Source organism: Terrapene carolina, unplaced genomic scaffold, assembly GCF_002925995.2.
Source record: "Terrapene carolina triunguis isolate 2854851 unplaced genomic scaffold, T_m_triunguis-2.0 Scaffold22786, whole genome shotgun sequence".
In the NCBI taxonomy this organism is placed as follows: Eukaryota; Metazoa; Chordata; order Testudines; family Emydidae; genus Terrapene; species Terrapene triunguis.
The window spans coordinates 1-19,217 of NW_020687137.1; the positions used below are offsets into that span (position 1 = coordinate 1).

A 19,217-nucleotide genomic window follows, 5' to 3' on the forward strand; every position below is an offset into this window, starting at 1 on the left:
TTTTAACCACATTAATTCGGTGGTGTGCGGCCACACTACCCCATTAATTTTAACCACATTAATTCGGTGGTGTGCGGCCACACTACCCCTAATTCGAATTAACAAAATCGATTTTGGTGCTACTCCGCTCGTCGGGGTGGAGTACAGAAATCGATTTTAAGTGCCCTTTAATTCGAAGTAACTGGCTCCGTTGTGTGGACGGGTAAGGATTAATTCGGATTAACGCAGCTAAATCCGAATTAAAGTCGTAGTGTAGACCAGGCCTAAGGCTTTTACCGGCATAGCCGTGTCAGCATGAGACCCTGTTACATTGGGTGCCCTCCAGCTCCCCCCTGGCCACTCCAGGGTTGTTCCCTCTGTTATATTCACTAGTGCTTTGTCCAGTCCTGTTCACAGGGGCTTCCCGCCCTGCCCCTGGGCATCTGTTCTATTACTTGTTAGATCTCGCTGTCAGGAAGCTATTCCTGACATTCATCCTGCTGTTTCCTTTGTTGATTTCTGTCCTGATGCTCCTAATTATTCCCCTTTGGCTCACCCCATGTGACCCTTCTGTATCCTTGCTGCGGAAGGTTCAGGCTGCTTGACCAGAAACTAGGGCTGTTGATTAATCACAATTTACTCACCCGATTAACTCAAAACAATCGCGATTAAAAAAATTAATCGTGATTAATCGCAGTTTTAATTGCACTGTTAAACAATAGAATACCAATTGAATGTATTACATATTTTTAAATCTTTTTCTATATTTTCAAATATATTAATTTAAATGACAACACAATACAAAGTGTACAGTGCTCACTTTATATTATTATTTTTATTACAAATATTTGCACTGTAAAAATGATCAAAGAAACAGTATTTTTCAATTCATCTCATACAAGTACTGTAGTGCAATCTCTTTATTGTGAAAGTGCAACTTACAAATGTAGAATTTTTTTGTTAAATAATTGCACTCAAAAACAAAACAATGTAAAACTTTAGAGCCTACAAGTCCACTCAGTCCTACTTCTTGTTCAGCCAATTGCTAAGACAAACAAGTTTGTTTACATTTACAGGAAATAATGTGGTCCGTTTTTTGTTTACAATGTCACCTGAAAGTGAGAACAGGCATTCGCATGGCACTGCTGTAGCTGGCGTTGCAAGATATTTATGTCCCAGATTCATATGTCCCTTCATGCTTCAACCACAATTCCTGAGGACATACGTCCATGCTGATGCGGGTTCTGCTTGATAACGGCCACATTATCTCCTGTAAATGTAAACAAACTTGTTTGTCTGGACGATTGACTGAACAAGAAATAGGACTGAGTGGGCTTGTAGGCTCTAAAGTTTTACATTGTTTGGTTTTTGAATAGAGTTATTTTTTGTACATAATCCTACATTTGTAAATTAAACTTTCATGACAAAGAGATTGCGCTACAGTACTTGTATTAGGGGAATTGAAGTATACTATTTCTTTTGTTTTTTTTACAGTGCAAATATTTGTAATCAAAAATAAATATTAAGTGAGCACTGTACACTTTACAGTCTGTGCTGTAATTGAAATCAATATATTTGAAAATGTAGAAAACATCCAAAAATATTTAAATAAATGATGTTCTATTATTGTTTAGCAACACAATTAATCATGATTAATTTTTTTAATTGCGCAATTAATTGCGATTAATTTTTTTAATCACTTGACAGCTAAACCAGAAACCCATTTCTCACCACTGAGTATCGAAAAATGAAGGTTTTCAGAAGGGCTGGGGGTGGGAAAGGTGGGTGACGGGGGAAGCGACTGTAACTGCCCCACAACTCAAGCACCCTCTCAGTGGTTTCCAAAACCTCTCCTCACTCCCATTAGTTATCATTCCCCTGAGCCATCCCGACTGATTCCATCTATTCCTCCAGCCTGGAGTAGATGTCACTGACTCTTGGTGCCCAGATACCACGGTGAGGGGCGTAGCATAAATACCCAGGTAGGCAGGTTAGATTGGATGATACAATACTGGACCTGTTTCCTTGGAGACAGTAGCACTGATGCTTCTCCCCGTGCTGCTCTCCTTGGCTGTGCAATTGCAGGTTGTCTCCTGGTTCCATGTCTCAGAAGGGATTGTCATTAGGCTCCAAACACTAAAGACCCCGTTCCCGTCTATGGCTCCAGCATCCGTCTGACCCTCAGATGCCTCCTCACCAGTGTCCCAGAGAACAGCACTCCAGGGAGGAGTGAAATCAGAGAGCAGGCAGAGCAGAGGAATGATGGGGGGAAGCTCAGCATCCTCCGGGACAGAGGGCACCAGAATGGAAAGACTCGGCTCGGAGGCATCTAAAAGAGAGTTGAGTCACCGAAAACAGAGATCGGAAAGACCTGTTAGCGGTAGCTCAGCTAGTCCCTACCCAGCTCCTGCCCCTGCCCCAGCCAGTGCAGGGTGTTTTCAATGTCTAATGCTTTGTCTGTGCCACTTTTCAATGTCTTACACTCTGGGACATCCACGTTGGGAGACGCCACTGATCCGTCGCTGCTCGGAAGTTTGTCCTGATATGATCTTTGTAGATTATTTACTGAGTGCCGACAGCGTGTTCGGTTCAGTATGAAATTCTAAGGAAGAGCTGGTCAGTCGGGTGGTAAGGACACCAGACTGGGAGTCAGGAGGCCTGAGATCCCTTCCCAGCTCCGTCTCTGACTTGCTGTGTGACCTTGGAGATGAGTTCACTTCCCGACTCACTGCCTCAGTTTCCCCAACTGTAAACTTAGCTAAACAACACTTAGTCACCTTTGCAAGGTGTTTTGCGATCTAGCTGTGAAAAGCCTGACAGAGGAACCATTCTTACTTAGACATAACAGTCAGGCTAAACTTTCCTATTACGTTCATCCTATTACTGTGAGTTACAGCCTCCATTAGTGCCTGTAATAATTCCTTGCCTTCCTTGTTATGTGCACGCTTTGGTCTATTTGCACATAGTGTGGATCAAAAATATATAGATATTATTAGTTGTAATTGAATTATTCTGTGCAATTCATGCTGTGCTAATGAGACAATGAATATTCCCCTGTATGAACAGGTGGGTGCAATCATATAATAAAGCTTGGTGAATGCTGGAAAAGAACCTGAGTAATATTAAAGTCGTATAAGGAAAGCAGGGCCACTGAAACATACCCCATGTCCTAGGCTCAGGCAGTTTCAGTAGGAATCATCACAAGTATGAATATCAAATCTAAATACTAATGTAACATCCCACCCCAGAAGGCAGGGAAGTACTAACACATAGCACTGATATGGTGCTTTTTATCCATAGATCTCAAAGTGCTTTTACACAGGAGAGTCATTATCCCCATTATACAGATGAGGAATCTGAGATGCAGAGAAATTAAAGGTCAGATTTTCAAAAATGTCCCTGATTTTCAAAAGCTAGGTTTTGATTGGAGCATTTTAAAAATCCGGTCATTTCTTTGGTCAGCTAAACCGGAGCTATTGGGTGCTGACTTCTTTTGAAAATCTTGCCTCGGTGCCCAGTGATTAAGGGATATAACCCAGGTCTCCTGATTTCCAACCCAATGCCCTGGCTTACTGCCTGGACCGTATTGCCTCTTTGCACAAATACCAATAGCTTAGAGCTGAAACAGGGGGGATCGGTCACAATCTTGCCAAAAAAGAGGGTGATTTTTTTCACAACATCTCCTAGCATTGGGATATCATTGTTCTGAGCCATTGGAAACTCACCTGTGACAATTAGTCTGGTCCCATTCCCGAAGTTGGGCTGTAGATACATAAAGGAAAAGAGGCCACAGTAATAAACCCCCGAGTCCTCTCTTTGTACATTACTGATAATTAGAGAAAACGTGTTTGCCGCAGTGTTCGCTTCACTCGAGTATTTTCCATCTGGCGATGCAAACTCAGAACTCCGGTAAATCCACCGTAAACTTCCACTCTGTTCCTTGTACCACATTGTGCTCACTTCTTCTTCTAATGTTTTACAGTGCACCTGTGCAGTGTCCCCCGATTTCAGCCATAGCTGGCCTGGGCTTTGCAGGATCTGTATCTCTTTTCCTGAGGCAGTCACTAGATGGGGAAGAAAGAAGTGTGTTAATACAGTGAGCACTGGAAAAGGTTGAGTTTTTGCAATACACTATATAGCGCAGAGGATCCAAGAATAAACAAGATGCACCTTTTTGTTAAAGATTCATTTTAATTTTCTCTATTTCTAGCCATGTATTTTGTTAGGATTCATGTAGCCTGTGCGGGAATTAATGTAATTTAACAACAAAAATCAACCTCAGAGTTCAGACTTCCAGTGCCCTGCCCTGCCCTAAACCCCAGATTACAAATGCCCACTCATGCTTACCCAAATCAATGATAAAAAACCTTCCTTTTCACTAATTTTTGCATGAGAGTCGTTTAACTTAGCCATTTGTGTTTCAAATTCTATTTTTGATCATTCTGCAGAAAAATATGTCAGCCTGTGTGTAATACATCAGCATAGAAAAAATTTAGATCCAGGACATTATCCAGAACCAGAAACTATTTTCAAGGGGTTCGTGTCTGGCATTCCGATTGTTTTAAAACAGAATATTTCATCACCTCTCAAGATTTCAGTTGATGAACTGAATCAACTGAAAGATGTGAATCTCTCTCTCCCAAGTCGATGTTAGCACCTCTTGGAATTGCAGAAGATCCTTGTGCAGAAAATTAATTGTTTTTAATGTGGTAGAAAACAAGCGTGAAATAAATCAGGCTAAAATACTTACTTTGCAGATAGATTAGAATCACCCCAACTATCTGGTGGGACATCTTGTGCCTTTCTTCAGTAATGAATAGGTGATGCTGTGAGACAGACAGACGCCTGCTAGCTAATGGATCTCTTGATGAAAGACTTTGTCACGTGGAGAGGAAAATGTTCTATTTCCTCTTGTAGATCTGTGGGGCAACATGCATGACAGAAAAGGAGGGCCAGGAGGTACTGAGAACCCCGTTCAAAATCTTACTCTGAGAGCCAGCAGAGCAAACCGGGGGAAGAATGTTCCTTTGCGCCTCTAAAATCTATAAGAGAAGAAATTCAAGTTCAGACTGGGTAACAGCATGGTGTGTGTGTGTATAGTGCAGTCTGCTGTGTTCTAATTGGATGCCCATAATAAGACCCTCTTCTGACTGCAATTCTGCTTCACAGATGATTAAGGTCAGATGGGATTAGCATCAATATCACAGTGGTGTATGAAAATTGTTAATCTTGTGATTTATCCCTTTAAATTTCAGGGGGTTTCCTGGTCCTGCTCCCTGTCTGTAGGGAAGTGTGTAATCTGGGCCTAACAACTCTCAGTCTGGAAAGAGCCAGCCTAGAAAAAGATGAGGTGAGTTTTGCTTCTATGGCTTGCGGAGCAGCCTGCTTCGTCTCTCTCTGGTTTTGGTTTTACTGTGTGTTATCTAAGAATAAAAGTCGTATTAAGCTGCAACCCTCCAGCAAGAGTATTTCATGTTTATTTAACATCTCTGTTTGTATGATGTGAACATAACAATCGCCAAGAGGCATTTCACATGGAGGTCAAGGTTTCCCCAAGATTTTAGCAAAGGATGGAAGAAACCAGCAAACAGGCTCATTGGGTACCATAGAAGTGGGAAAATTAGCAAAAATAAAACTTTGTATGAGTGTTTAATTATAACTCTAGATAAAAGAAAGGGCTGGGAATGTGGCCCACTGGGAAAGCAATGGATGGGGCTAGAGCAGGGGTCCCCAACGCGGTGCCCGCGAGCTCCATGGCGCCCGCCGGGGCATCCATGTGCGCCTGCCTGCTGGCCGCCAGACAAGCAGCCGCCAAAATGCCTCCGTGAAGCGGCAACGTGAAGAAGCGCTACCGCCGAAATGCGGTATTTCGGTGGCGACGCCTCTTGATGTTGCCGCTTCACGGCGGCATTTCAGCGGCTGCTTGTCCGGCAGCCACGGTCCTCGGCGGGTAGTCGTCTGGCGCCCGCCCCACGGAAAAGGTTGGGGACCATTAGGCTAGAGTATGAGAGTGTGGTGAAGTGACACCATGTGGGACAATTCGGGGCAAAAAGTGGTTTAGGACACTTACTTCAGATATACGCAGAATGCATGTTCCCTCGCGTAATGTGCAAAATTGTTTACGAAGGGAGCAAAGTGAAATGCCCACTAAGATTCCAAATCCATCCCCTCTAAACAGTTTTCATCAACCAACGGACCAAATTTGGTGGTGAATCCTGGTCACGTGCCACCTGAGGCATGTTGCACATGTGCTGAGAAGACCCACACAGTCTGGAATACAGCCGATCCGCAGAGATGACCGTACTTGGATATTAGGGCTGAGATTTACAAAGCCCCATCAGGGATTTGGTTGCCAAACTCACAGTAACTGAGCATCGAAATTGCCCTTTCAAACCTCAGCCTCAATAAAACCCTACTGCAAATCAGGGCCAGATCCTTTGCTGGGTCCACTCTCCTGTTATCCCACGTTGATCTTCAGGCCATATATAAGCTGGCCCAGCCTGGAGGCTGCTCTAAACTGCACCAGCAGGTCATGACTCCCAAGGATCCATTTGCCAACTGGGGAGACCCTGAATGCAGATTGCTCCGGTCACACCTCACATGCCAAGGGCTGTTGGCTGCAAGGGCTGTCTTTGCTGCCTTATACCCCCTGGTACGTGCAGCCAGTTCCTGATCCCTTATTGTCATGGGAGCAGCACAAAGGGACCAGGATGTGGGCCAAGGTCTGACCCGTGTCTCATTCATACCTAGCTCCAGGGGAAGTTGAATGTGGTGCAAACACCTCTCCTGGCCTAACTGGTTCACTGGGACTTCAACACATGCTTGAAGAGAGGAAGGCCGGTGCGGTTGTCAAGGTGCTAGCCAGGGACTTAGGGGCTCTCTGTTCAAACCCCTGCTCTGCCACAGGCTCCGTGTGTGACCGAGGGCCGGTCACTTACATCCCAATGACTTTCAAGCCTTAGTCCCTGTTGAAAGTGGGCCTTTGCCTCCCAATCACTTAGGGGCTTTTGAACATGTTACCCCAAGTCTCTCTGGGCCTCCACTCCCCAGCTGTAAAATGGGGATAATTCCTCCCGACACTGCAGTGGGGGGGGGTTGAGGATAAATAAGTAAAGAGCTAGATTAAAAGACCTTTGCTTAACTTGGGACCTAGTGCCATAGATGTGTTTCGTACAGGGACACTGGCATCGTCCCATACAAAGGTCCTTGGATCAGGCACATCAGCTTAGCTAGAATTCAGACTATGATTTTGGCGTGGTGTTCACGGAAACCATGAATCTGAGGAAAGTCCATAACTCCTGTGGTGACGGCTCCTGGCCAGTGAGGCTGGGCCCGGCTCCTAGCTACAGGCCTTGCAACCCACGTGGTCACAGCTCTACTTGGACACAATGGACACAGATGAGACATCAGGAATGGTAACCTAGAAAAGCCAGTAGGAGAACACTTCAATCTCCCTGGACACTAAATAACAGCTTTAAAAGTAGCCATCCTTCAACAAAAAACTTCAAAAAGAGACTTCAAAGAGAAACTGCAAAGCTACAATTCATTTGCAAACTTAACACCATCAATTTGGGCTTGAATAGGGATTGGGAGTGGCTGGCTCGCTAGAAAAGCAATTTTCCCTTTTTTAGTATTGACACCTCCTCATCAATTATTGGGAGTGGACCACATCGACCCTGACTGAATTGGCCTTCAACACCGGTTCTCCACTTGTAAGGTAATTCCCTTCTCTTCATGTGCCAATATATATTTATGCCTGTATATGTAATTTTCACTCCATGCATCTGATGAAGTGGGTTTTTTACCCATGAAAGCTTATGCCCAAATAAATCTGTTAGTCTTTAAGGTGCCACCAGACTCCTCGTTGTTTTAATGATAAAATTATAATCCTAACACTAATTGTTACAGAAATTTAGCCAAATTGCAGTAGAAGCACCTAAATCACTTAGGAACCCGTCTTGCTTTCAAAAGTGATTTAGGCACTTGGAAGACTAAGTACCATTGATTTATTTTTCAGTGGTATCTAGGGCCCTCGGAACTAGAGTTTCAACGGTATTTAGGTGCTTAAAGATCCAGGTAGGTGACTAGCAGCGTTTTCAGAATCAATGGGAGTTAGGCACCTAAGTCATTTAGGCATGTTTGAAAATTTACCCTAAAGACTTTTGCCCCCAGTCACACACAACTGATATACGTTCATTTTGCAAGTCTATTAAAATCCAAGACACAGAGAAAGCAACTGTAATTGTTTTGGTTGATTTTTATTTCTACATTATGTTTGATAAGAAAGCAAATTGAAACCGATCTTAAGAAAACCGCAGGCTACAGGACAAAGAGGCATGTTTGCTGTAAAGGAGCAATGGTTTAAAAAAAGATCAAAACCTGTTTGCTCGGATAATTGCACTTGCTTTTGTGGTTAGTTTCTACCCACTTATTTTGACGCTTTTGTTTTGTTTGTTCACCGAGCAAAGAGCTTGGGGGGATTTCTTCTTTTCAGTTCTATCCCCCTGCTTTTGGTTACCAAGAAAGTGTAAACTGCTCCCCCCGATTCCTCTGTAGCCAGTGGATGGTTAGAGCAAAGGTGAAGCAGAACAGTTGAACTAACCACAAAACTGGAATTTACCTTTCAGCAGCGTGAAACAAATGAAATTTCATGGCACAAACACAGAGACATTAAGAAAATAGGTCAATCGCTAATTATCAACAAGACCATGTTAATAATTAGTTCTATCCACTAGGCAGTTTTGGACTGAGACTCGGGAGAGTTGGGTTCTATTCCTGTCTCTCCTGTGAGGTGATCCTGGGCAGGTCAATGGCCCGCTCTGTGCCTCAGTTTCCCCATCTGTACAATGGGGTTGATGATGATGATGATACTGACCCCCTTTGTAAAGCACGTTGGGATCTACTCATGACAAGATCGGAATCATTATGATTATAAATATGGAGCAGAACAACTTGCTGCATGAAGTGTTTGCAGGGCACCCACGATGCCCCTTGTAGCCCCACAAACTTTGGGCTGACAAGGCCAGACCCTGCGTTCCTGGTGCACCCAGCACTATTCCACTCGAATCAATGGGAGTTTGGGGTGCGCAAAAATGCAGGATCAGAAACTGCAGAGTTTGGAGGCAGGTGACAAAGCTTGAGCTGTTCTGGTCTCCGGAAATCCAGCCACAGGGATTTCCTGGTCTCATTTCTCAAGCGAGCCGCACTGTGAGCGTTCAGGATTCCCTTAAAGACCTCCAAGGGCCAGATGCTCATCTAGTGTAAATCAGCGTCAGTTCATTGGCATCAGTGGAGCGATGCTGATTTACACCAGCTGAGAATCTGCTCCCAAATTACTGTTCAGTATCATGTTGTCAAGCAATAAGGCGCAGCGGTGGGTAAAATACTGAGGCCGCAGGGAGAAGCCCGTTTCTCAGCTGTTCATCACCCACAGCTGGGGCTGCACTTCCAGAAGAGCCCAGCTCCCATTTAGGGCACGTCTACACTGCAGCTGGGAGGGCAGCCGCTCAATGTAGCGCACTGAGAGATAGCGGTGTGACCACGGCGGCACAGGTGGCAACCCGGGCTACCCTCTCCCATGCAATCGTGCCCGACCTTCTGGACACGTACGGCTAGCCTGAGCCACCGCCCACGCCGCTGTCGCCACACTGCTCTTATTTCTTGCATATTCTACATTGTGCCACGTCCTGGTGGTCATTTCATTATTCTGAATCATGATAATATATCCATGTTTGATTCAAATGCAACAACAGCCGACAAGAAGCCCCTGTGTAAAGTATCTGACACCACAGCACTTCCCCCAGGAGGCGTTCCTCAGCAGAACCGACCAGGGTGTTGGACCCTTTGCACTTGAACAGCGTACCGGACGGGTGCTTTTAAATTTCATCTTTCCGAATATTGCTTGTTACAGTCATGCTGTCCTCCAAATACCTGCTCTTGTCTTTCATGGGTAAAGCTTTTGCATTAGTTGTACCATTAAGCTTGGAATTGAGAAAGGAGTCTTTTCAATTGGACATCGGCTTTCATGTTATCTGGTAGCTTAGGACAATTCTGCAGCAGTTTAGATGCTCTTCCATTTACTTTTGCACAATGTAATCTGATTGCATTTGGTTAAATTCTGAATTATCCTGATTATTTAGGGCAGATTGTGACCTGCTGAAAATTGACTCTAATAACACACCTTCTTTTATTCCTACAGTGGTACAAGGGCAGTTATTTCTGCACCAACTTCAGCCGTTCCTGTTTGTGAACATTAATGATACAGCGAAGATCCGGTGCTCTTCCAAAAAACAGTTTGTAGCAGGAGGTGTGACAGCTCAGTGGTACAGGAGACGGGAAGGGGAGGCCCCCATGTTAATTAAAAGATGCTCAGATAATCAAAGAGTCAGTAAAGTTGCTTGCATATTGGAAGGACACAACTTGACACTGGAAATCTACAATGCCCAACGGAATGACTCGGGGGTTTATTACTGTACTGATTCATACATGAGCTTCTTGACTTTCAACAACGGATCCACCCTGATTGTAGGAGGTAAGGAAACAACTGGATGATTAGGAAAGAAATGGAATGACAATGCTGACATAGTTCATGTGCACGTTAAAATGTAAAAAGCTGGTTTGACTGCTTATCAAAGATTCCATTGTTCAAAGACAGACTGTTTGAAACCAAAAAAGAGCAAGTAAACAGTAATTGCTTAAAGAAGAGAAAAAATTAAAGCTAGAAAAATGGTGAAAATGAACTCTTGAAAATGTTCTGTCTTATTCCTGGTCAGGGCACACGCTGGGAATATTTTTAACCTAAGAGCCATGTTTAAATGAAAGAATGTCTTGAAATTAGGAAATGTTCTTAGGACTGCATCAGTTTCTAAGATAGCACAGAGATTCCCTTCTGCCAAGTGCAAATATGTGGTTAGTTTGGGTGGATTTGATTTTTCAGTTTCTTAATATTTTCTTATTTATACAACATATTTTTCCTTTGAGCTATTTTCATCTTGTACAATTAACCCCCTAAATCAAACTGCAGCTCAGCTGAGCATCACACTGAACTCTCTGCTTTATTCCACAGACAGTTACACCACTTGCAGCTGGGTGCTGCCTCTGGCTCCATCTCCCCACGACCTCCTCTCCCCCGGGACGGCTGATCTGGCTTGTGTGGTCCATGGAGTTTCCAGCCCAGTCCAAATTTCCTTGAGTATTTCTGGGGATCTGCAGGAACAGGGGCTGCTGCGTTCGCTGAAAGCAAAGGATGGCTTCTTGGTGTTCTTAAATCACATCAGTGTCCCCGTGGTCACCTGGACCAGTGGGAAGAATTTCACCTGTGATGTTAAATTCAATTCTTCTGGCAAGAGTGTTAAGAAAATTGCCAGGTATATTGAAGGTGAGTGATATTATACTTGAGAATAAAGGAAATTAAGAGATAATATACATGTGAGGTGGCCACATGAGAGCTACCTCAATGTAATTTGCCATTACAGAAAGCTGGAATATTCTGTGCCATAATTAAAAGTAGGCAGATTTGCAGAGAATTTGGGGAAATCTAAATTGAGACATTAGAGGGACTCCAAGACAATGTAGGTCTGATTTCTAGAGCAGCTTTCAACCAGATTGTATCTATATAGCACTGTAAAGAATTAAATAAGAACAACTATGGGGGAGAGGGGAATTAAAACCAAAGGGTTTAATGAAAAGGTGCAAACATGATTCTCCCAACTCCACTGGTGTCAGCTTCCTCCACAGTCCATCCCAGCGGGTGTGTGGCACAGACGCTGCGCTATGCAGTGGCGATTTCCCTGGTGGCGTTGATGGTGTGTCTGAGCCTGGCCTGGAGTCACTGCTGTTCTAATCCAGGTAACACACTACAGTCCATCCCGGGTGTGGAGACGTAGCAGCAACCCTATTAATACTTGGGCTGATTTCTCACAAAATTTGAAAACAGCTCTACCAGTCCCTTCTGTTTGTCCCTATTGAACATTTATTCCTTCTTACACCACTGTAATGCAGCAACTCTCCTGTTGAGGCTCGCTGCTTGGAACGGCTATTGCATCTGATGGCTGAATAGACTATTCATATTACTCATCATTTGCGTTATCACACAGGGCAAACTTCTGCCAGAAATAAGCATGTTTAACTCCCATGGGAATCTCTGGGCAAATTCCATTGGGATGTAACCAGTGATGTAAATTACACAGCAGAGGCCTGGTTAGCCAATCAGTTGTAAATGCACAACTCCCATTGAAGTGGGAGGATAATCTGGGCTGGGGTATAAATTGGTCAGAAAACAGCTGTAAAGGGTGAAGAAAAACTTTAATTTCCTCTAATGAGCCATTGACTGGGTCTTCAAAATGAGTGAATTTAGGATTCAGGCAGTTCTAATACCCCTGTAATTCTGCTAAGGCTGGATTTGGCCTTTTCTGTCAGTGTTGGAAATTCAGTAAAAGAGCGAAAGCCGCAGACTCAGAGGAGTTAATGGGTACATGAAAAACTGTCTTAATTCTAAACTCCTTTTTCAGCCAAGTGTTGAACTTTTAAAGCAAGATTCCCATGATCATTTCAGTGCTAATGACGTGCACTGTTTGGATAGTGGAATTTTAAATACAATTTAACAATCAGTTTGTAAATGTAACTGTTGTGTCCAAATCTATCAAAGTTTGGCCAATTAACTTTGCGTGGAGGTGTCTAATGTTGCTAAATGTTGTCAAACAGTTCATGCCCAACTGGAGTTTGATTCAAGGAATCACAACCAGAGCAGGGAGCAGTGACCAGTGAAAGGGGAAAGGGGGAAATCGTAGCCCACACGGGGATCCAAGCCTGGACACTCACAGCTGTTTCACTGCCGGTCTCAATGACAGGACCATCCTGTAAGGTGTTGACTTTCTGTAAAAGCTGTTGGTTGGTTTTACTGCTTCTTACTGCTGTTCACTGCTGCTGCATGTGGCTCAGTTCCAAAATGTAACTGAAAATTAACCCACTCGTCCATCCAGCCTATACAGAGCAGGAAGTCACAAAACGAACCAGACTCTTGATGGTGGGAGATTTCCTAGTGTGATAGGAAAGACGTTGTCCTACAGGTATCTTGGCAACACACTGGTGCGTTTCTGGACAAATCCCACCCCTCTGTGGGTGCAGAGGGTCCCAGACCGCAGGAGCAGTGCGGTGTCACTTCGTAAAGGGGTGGGATTGCAGGAACCTGCGTGTCACCTACACGCTCCCTGTGCGCTCCAGGGCTTGGCTCTCTGCTCAGTGTGACCCCAGGGAGAGGGATGGGGTTGGCAGGGAGTGAATCTGCCACTGCACCAATCCTCTAGACAAGAGCCCCTGTGGAGCTGGGGCGCTAGGGCCACAGAGCCTGCTCCAGCCCTGTCGTTGGGGTGGCTCCACCACCGTTCTGTGACCCATGAAGGAGATGATTCCTCGCCTCTTCCCCCCTAGAGATCCTGAGCTCAGTTACTCAGGCTGGTAACGGGAGCTGGGGCTCAGGGCCTGCCTTACTCACACAGGCCGTCACAGTGAACTCAGCTACTATCATGTCTAAGCCGAGCCCTTGATGATTTAAAAAGGGGAGGTGGGAGGTTGTACCCATGAGAAACTGAACATCCACCCGACTGGGTGTGTCACTCAGGTGTGTTACCGGTGGCAGAAAAGGGACCAGAAAAACCCAGATGCAGAACCAGCCTTGGCCCCCTGACGCGCACAGCAGATGGAAGGGGCAGAACCAGACTGAAGTGACGTTTTCCAGTTGGGTAGAGGCTGCTTCCTAGGAGCTGCCATCAGCAGGACCGTGCCGCCTGGCCAGCAGTATCGTTCCATGGTGTGAGGGGAGATTATGAATGGGAAACTGTGTCTGAACGGAGCTGTGTGAGGTCAGGCTCTCTCCGCATCCCTGTCCTGGAGCAGCTACTCCAACGAATTCCTTGGGAAACTGCTGCTTTTCCTGAAGGGGTCGATCCACAGGGCCACGTGCCAACACCCGTCTGTCTTCTCTCAGTAACAATGCTTTATCAATGGGAGGGGCTCCCCCAGCCACGGAGCCTGCACATGCCGCCTGGTTTGATACTAACTCCTCATTTTGAGTCTGTAATTCTAAATGTTGCACATTAAAAAAATACGCCACTTCCTCCCTCGTGTTTCAGTTCCTTTCTCTAGCAGCTGAGATGGATGAGGTGAGAGAGGCAAAGGAAGAAAAGGCTCAGGGAAGCCCCAGCAAGGCAGGACATTGCAGACCTTAGCCACTGACTCAAGGATCCCTGACCTGGAACCAGGAGCAGAGGACAGGCCCAGGTTCCCCTCCCAGCTACTGGGGAAGTGGCACAGTCAGGGCAGTGGGTTTGGAGACTGCCTGGGACAGTTAGTTCTGTGGCACTTTGATAGCCTGGCAGGGGGAAAACAGCCAGTGACCCAGCCAGAGGGCCAAGGCCTGACGAGGGAGCAGCCAAGCCAGGAAGAGGAAAGTACAGAGTCCCAGAGAGCACGTGGGGCTGCAGCGAGAACAAGATGACGGAAGGGGTTGTCGGAGCTGGAAGGAGCTAATCCCATAAGTAGCCAGGAGGAGGCGCCCTAGGGGTGAGTGAACCCTGTGACAAGGCGCTACGGTGGGGGAAGTGACATGCTTGAGATGAGAGGTAAATACAGCACCCCACGAATCTGCAGGCAATTCACAAATGACCCCACGTGGCTTTTTGCACAAAGGGAGGTGTCGGTCCAGACTATGGGTTCAGAGAAGTGACCATGGAAGTGTCTGTATTTTAAGCAAACTCACATCACCTCATAGCCCATTACAAACATGAGACTTTCCATATTTCTCTCACTTTTGTTCTTTTTTTTTTTTTTCATCTCTTGTTTTAAAAAATATAAACCACTTTTGTGAGACTGCATCAGTCACCGAGGAGCCTTTCTGTTGTACGGCAGAGTCGCATATTCAGTCTGAAACAGAAAAAGGAGAGAGACGATATTCTTATTAATTCTTTGTATTAGAGCAGCTTTTCTGTTGTAAGAATGTGAAAAACCTATATCAATGGTGCAGATTCCTCAGTGGTTGTCTTTTGTCCTGTGTGCAGGGTTTAGTGTGAGCGTGGCTGGATGCTGTTGGTGGCTTGTGATACACATGAGGTCAGACAAGATGATCTGGTGGTCCTTTACAGAAATATACACCATACTATTTCATCATGCCTGACTTGCAGCCACCTCTGGGGTGGAACCCAGCAGTTCTTCTATACCAACAACCCTCCACAACACTTCCACTGGAAGAGCAGTGAAGAATAAATTCAAATGAAACCTCAGAGAATTCAGGAGGCAATGTATAGACACTAGGGTTGGACATTGGCCAGGACACTGGTTCTAGTCCCCTGTTGTTAAGACACTGTATCTTTCTGATGTGCCAAATGCTAAAAAAACAGTTTACCTGTGGGATCTGCCTCATAGGTATTGGATTCCCTCTTTGCACAGCTCTCCCTGGTGGATGAAACAAAGGGACAGTTATAGCGATGTGTGATGAGTGGCTGCTTTACTGCAGACGGAGATATGACTGAGTTACCTCTAACGGGGCACTTTCTCCAAAGCAAGATCAACAGCTGGATCAGGAGAAGGATGGAAATACAGGGCAGCCCAGCATAGAACACAATCCGACAGTCTCCTGCAGAGAGAAGAGATGCTGAGTATAGAAAATGCCTATCAAATCAGGGGCTGCCGATCTCTATGTCCCATGCAACACCATGGGCAAAGGGAGGTGTTTTCCCGGAAGCTCCACACCTGTTGTTCTGTGCTCTGTGGAGGTGGTCCTCAACCAGGGGTACGTGTACTCCTGAGGGTACACAGAGGTCTTCCAAGGGGTACATCAATTCATCTAGATATTTGCCTAGTTTTACAACAGGCTACATAAAAAGCACCAGCAAAGTCAGTACAAACTAAAATTTCATCCGGACAATGACTTACTTATACTGCTCTCTATACGACACACTGAAATACAAGTACAATATTTATATTCCAATTGATTTGTTTTATCATTATATGGTAAAAATGTAAAAGTCCGCAATTTTTCAATAACCGTGAGCTGTGACACTTTTGTATGTTTATCTCTGATTGTGTAAGCATGTAGCTTTTAAGTGAGATGTAATCAGGCTCCTGAGAGGGGTACAGTGGTCTGGAAAGGTTGAGAGCTGCTGCCCTGCTGTATATGGAGGGAGAGAGATGTGCGAAGACAGGGAAGAGGGATGATTTAGTTGGGGATTGGTCCTGCTTTGAGCAGGGGGTGGGACTAGATGACCTCCTGAGGTCTCTTCCAACCCTAATTGTCTATGATTCTGTGACCTTGTAAAATGATCTATCTTTGTTATTCTGTCTCTCTTCTCTCCCTCCCACCCCCCATAATTCCTCTAATGCAGGGTTCAGCAACGTTTGGCACGCGGCTCGCCAGGGTAAGCACCCTAGCGGGCCGGGCCAGTTTATTTACCTGCTGACGCGGCAGGTTCGGCTGATCGCGGCCCCCACTGGCCGTGGTTCGCTGTCCCGGGCCAATGGGGGCGGCGGGAAGTCGCGGCCAGCACATCCCTCGCCCAATTAGGGTTGGAAGAGCCCTCAGGAGGTCATCTAGTCCCACCCCCTGCTCAAAGCATGAAGTGTTGTGGTCAGATTCCAGGTGGCTTCTTTTTTCCCAGCACAAGTTTGCTGCAAATGCCGAGGCGATTAGGAAATTAAAAGGCCTTTCGGAAGGCTGGACACGCCCGTCTGTGCCACCTGGAATTCGCTTTGTTCTTAAAGGGCTCGTCTATACAAAATTTTGCCACTGTAACATTGTCGGCACAGCGTCTCCTGATTCATGAACTGAAATAAACTGCTGGCGTAAGGCCCCTTTATACAGGATAACTACATCCACACTGAGGCTTTTACTGGCATAGCCGTGTCGGCAACAATTCACACCACGGCTCGACAGAGTTACCCGGTAACAGTGGAGACCAGCCCTAATCCTGCCGGCCTGCCCTGGACATCGTTCCATGGAGCCATTTCAGCCTGAGACCTCCTGCTCCTGTGATGGCTGCAACAGAATCAAAAGGGGGTGGCACAGAAGCCAGAGATAGAGACGTCCCAGTTACACTGGGTGCCCTCTAGCTCCTCCCCAGACACTGCAGGATTGTTCCCTGTGTTATATTCACTAGTGCTTTGTCCAGTCCCCTTTGCAGGGGCTTCCCGCCCTGCCCCCGGGCATCTGTTCCATTCTCTGTTAGATCTCGCTGTCAGGAAGCCATTCCTGACATTCATGCCGCTGTTCCCTTTGTTGATTTCCTTCCCTAGTTATTCCCTTTTGGCTCAGCTCAAGTGACCCTTCTGTGTCCTTGCTGTGATCACATGCAGGGGAAGGCTCGGCCTGCTTGACCAGAAACCCATTTCTCACCACTGGGAGGGTTGAAAAATGAAGGTTTTCAGAAGGGCTGGGGGTGGGAAAGGTGGGTGATGGGGGGCAACCGTAACTGTCTGCCCCACACTTCAAGCTCCCTCTCAATGTTTCCAAACCTCTCCTTGTTCCCATTAGTTATCATTCCCCTGAGCCTTCCCATCTGATTCTGTCTATTTCTCTAGCCTGGAGTAGATGTCGCTGACTCTTGGTGCCCAGATACCACGGTGAGGGATGTAGCACAAATACCCAGGAAGGCAGGTTAGATTGGATGATACGATACTGGACCTGTTTCCTTGGAGACTGTAGCACTGATGCTTCTCCCTGTGCTGTTCTCCTTGGCTGTACAAGTGCAGATCGTCTCCTGGTTCCACGTCTCAGAAGGGATTGTCATTAGGCTCCAAACACTAAAGACCCCTTCCCCGTCTATGGCTCCAGCATCCGTCTGACCCTCAGACACCTGCTCACCAGTGTCCCAGAGAACAGCACTCCAGGGAGGAGTGAAATCCGAGAGCAGGCAGAGCAGAGGAATGACGGGGGGGAAGCTCAGCATCCTCCGGGATGGAGGGAACCAGGATGGAAAGACTCGGCTCGGAGGCATCTAAAAGAGAGTCACAGAAACTAGAGATTGGAAAGACCTGTTACCGGTAGCTCAGCTAGTCCATACCCAGCTCCTACCCCTGCCCCAGCCAGTGCAGGGTGTTTTCAATGTTTAATGCTTTGTCTGTGCCAGTTTTCAGTGTTTTACACGCTGGGGTATCCACTTTCAGAGACTCCCCGATCCATTGCTGCTCGGAAATTTGTCCTGACATGATCGTCATGGATTATTTGGAACAGAGGGTCCTGTGGCACCTTTAAGACTAACAGATGTATGGGAGCATAAGCTTTCGTGGGTGAATACCCACTTTGTCAGACACATGCCACAGGTGCCACAGGACTCTCTGTTGCTTTTTACAGATCCAGACTAACACGGCTACCCCTCTGATACATGGATTATTTGCTGAGGGACGACAGCGTGTTCGCTTCGGTACAAAGGCAGAGGAAGAGCTGATCAGTCTGCTGGTGAGGAACCCAGACTTGGGAGTCAGGAGGCCTGAGATCTATTCCCAGCTCTGTCTCTGATTTACTGTGTGACCGTGGAGACAAGTTCACGTCCCCTCTCCATGCCTCAGTTTCCCCAATTGTAAAGTAAGGGAGATGAAACTTAGTCACCTTTGCAAGCTGCTTTGAGATCTCTGAATGAAAAGCCTGATAGAGGAACTTTTCTTACTTACAAACAATTGTCAGTCTAAATTTTCCTATTGTTACATTCATCCCATTAGCTACAGTGTTTAGTAGCACCCAAAGTAATTCCGAAATTGCCTTCCTTTTTAGGTGCACTCTTTGGAATATTTGCACAAAATGTGGATCAAAAATATATAGATATTATTAGTTGTACATTGAATTATTATGTGCAATTCATACTGTGCTGCTTGAGGCAATGAATAGTCCCCTGTATGAACACGTGGGTGGAATCATTTCATGAGGCTTGGTGAATGCCTGGAAAAGAACCTGATTAATAATAAAGTTGTATAAGGATAGCAGGGCAGGTGAAACATACCCCACGTCATAGGCTCAGGCAGTTTCAGTAGGAATCATCAGCAAGGGTGACTATCAAATCCGATTGCTAATGTAACATACCAGCCAGACGGCAGAGAAACATTAACACCTACTACTGGCACGGTGCTTTTCATCCATAGATCTCAAAGTGCTGTCACACAGGCGAGTCATTATACAGGTGAGGAATCGGAGATGCAGAGAAATTAAAGGTCAGATTTTTCAAAATGTTCCAGATTTTCAAAAGCTAGGTTTTGAT

General features: G+C 45.8%; 1 protein-coding gene across 1 annotated transcript; it reads left to right on the forward strand.

Annotated features, from left to right (window-relative positions):
- The first annotated feature begins 9,891 nt into the window (after positions 1-9,891).
- LOC112125241 lies at positions 9,892-12,737 on the forward strand. Its single transcript, XM_029913983.1, has 4 exons — positions 9,892-9,928; positions 10,178-10,510; positions 11,045-11,356; positions 12,682-12,737. Exons 1-4 carry the CDS (start codon positions 9,892-9,894, stop codon positions 12,735-12,737), a joined length of 738 nt encoding a protein of 245 aa, XP_029769843.1.
- The last annotated feature ends 6,480 nt before the right edge of the window (positions 12,738-19,217 follow it).

Excerpts from the sequence above, each read along its gene's own strand:
- LOC112125241 (XM_029913983.1), top strand. The coding sequence starts at position 9,892 with ATGCTGTCCTCCAAATACCTGCTCTTGTCTTTCATGG. Across the intron at positions 10,511-11,044 it reads ATCCACCCTGATTGTAGGAG|ACAGTTACACCACTTGCAGC; the intron begins GTAAGGAAACAA and ends TTTATTCCACAG. Across the intron at positions 11,357-12,681 it reads AATTGCCAGGTATATTGAAG|TTCATGCCCAACTGGAGTTT; the intron begins GTGAGTGATATT and ends GTTGTCAAACAG.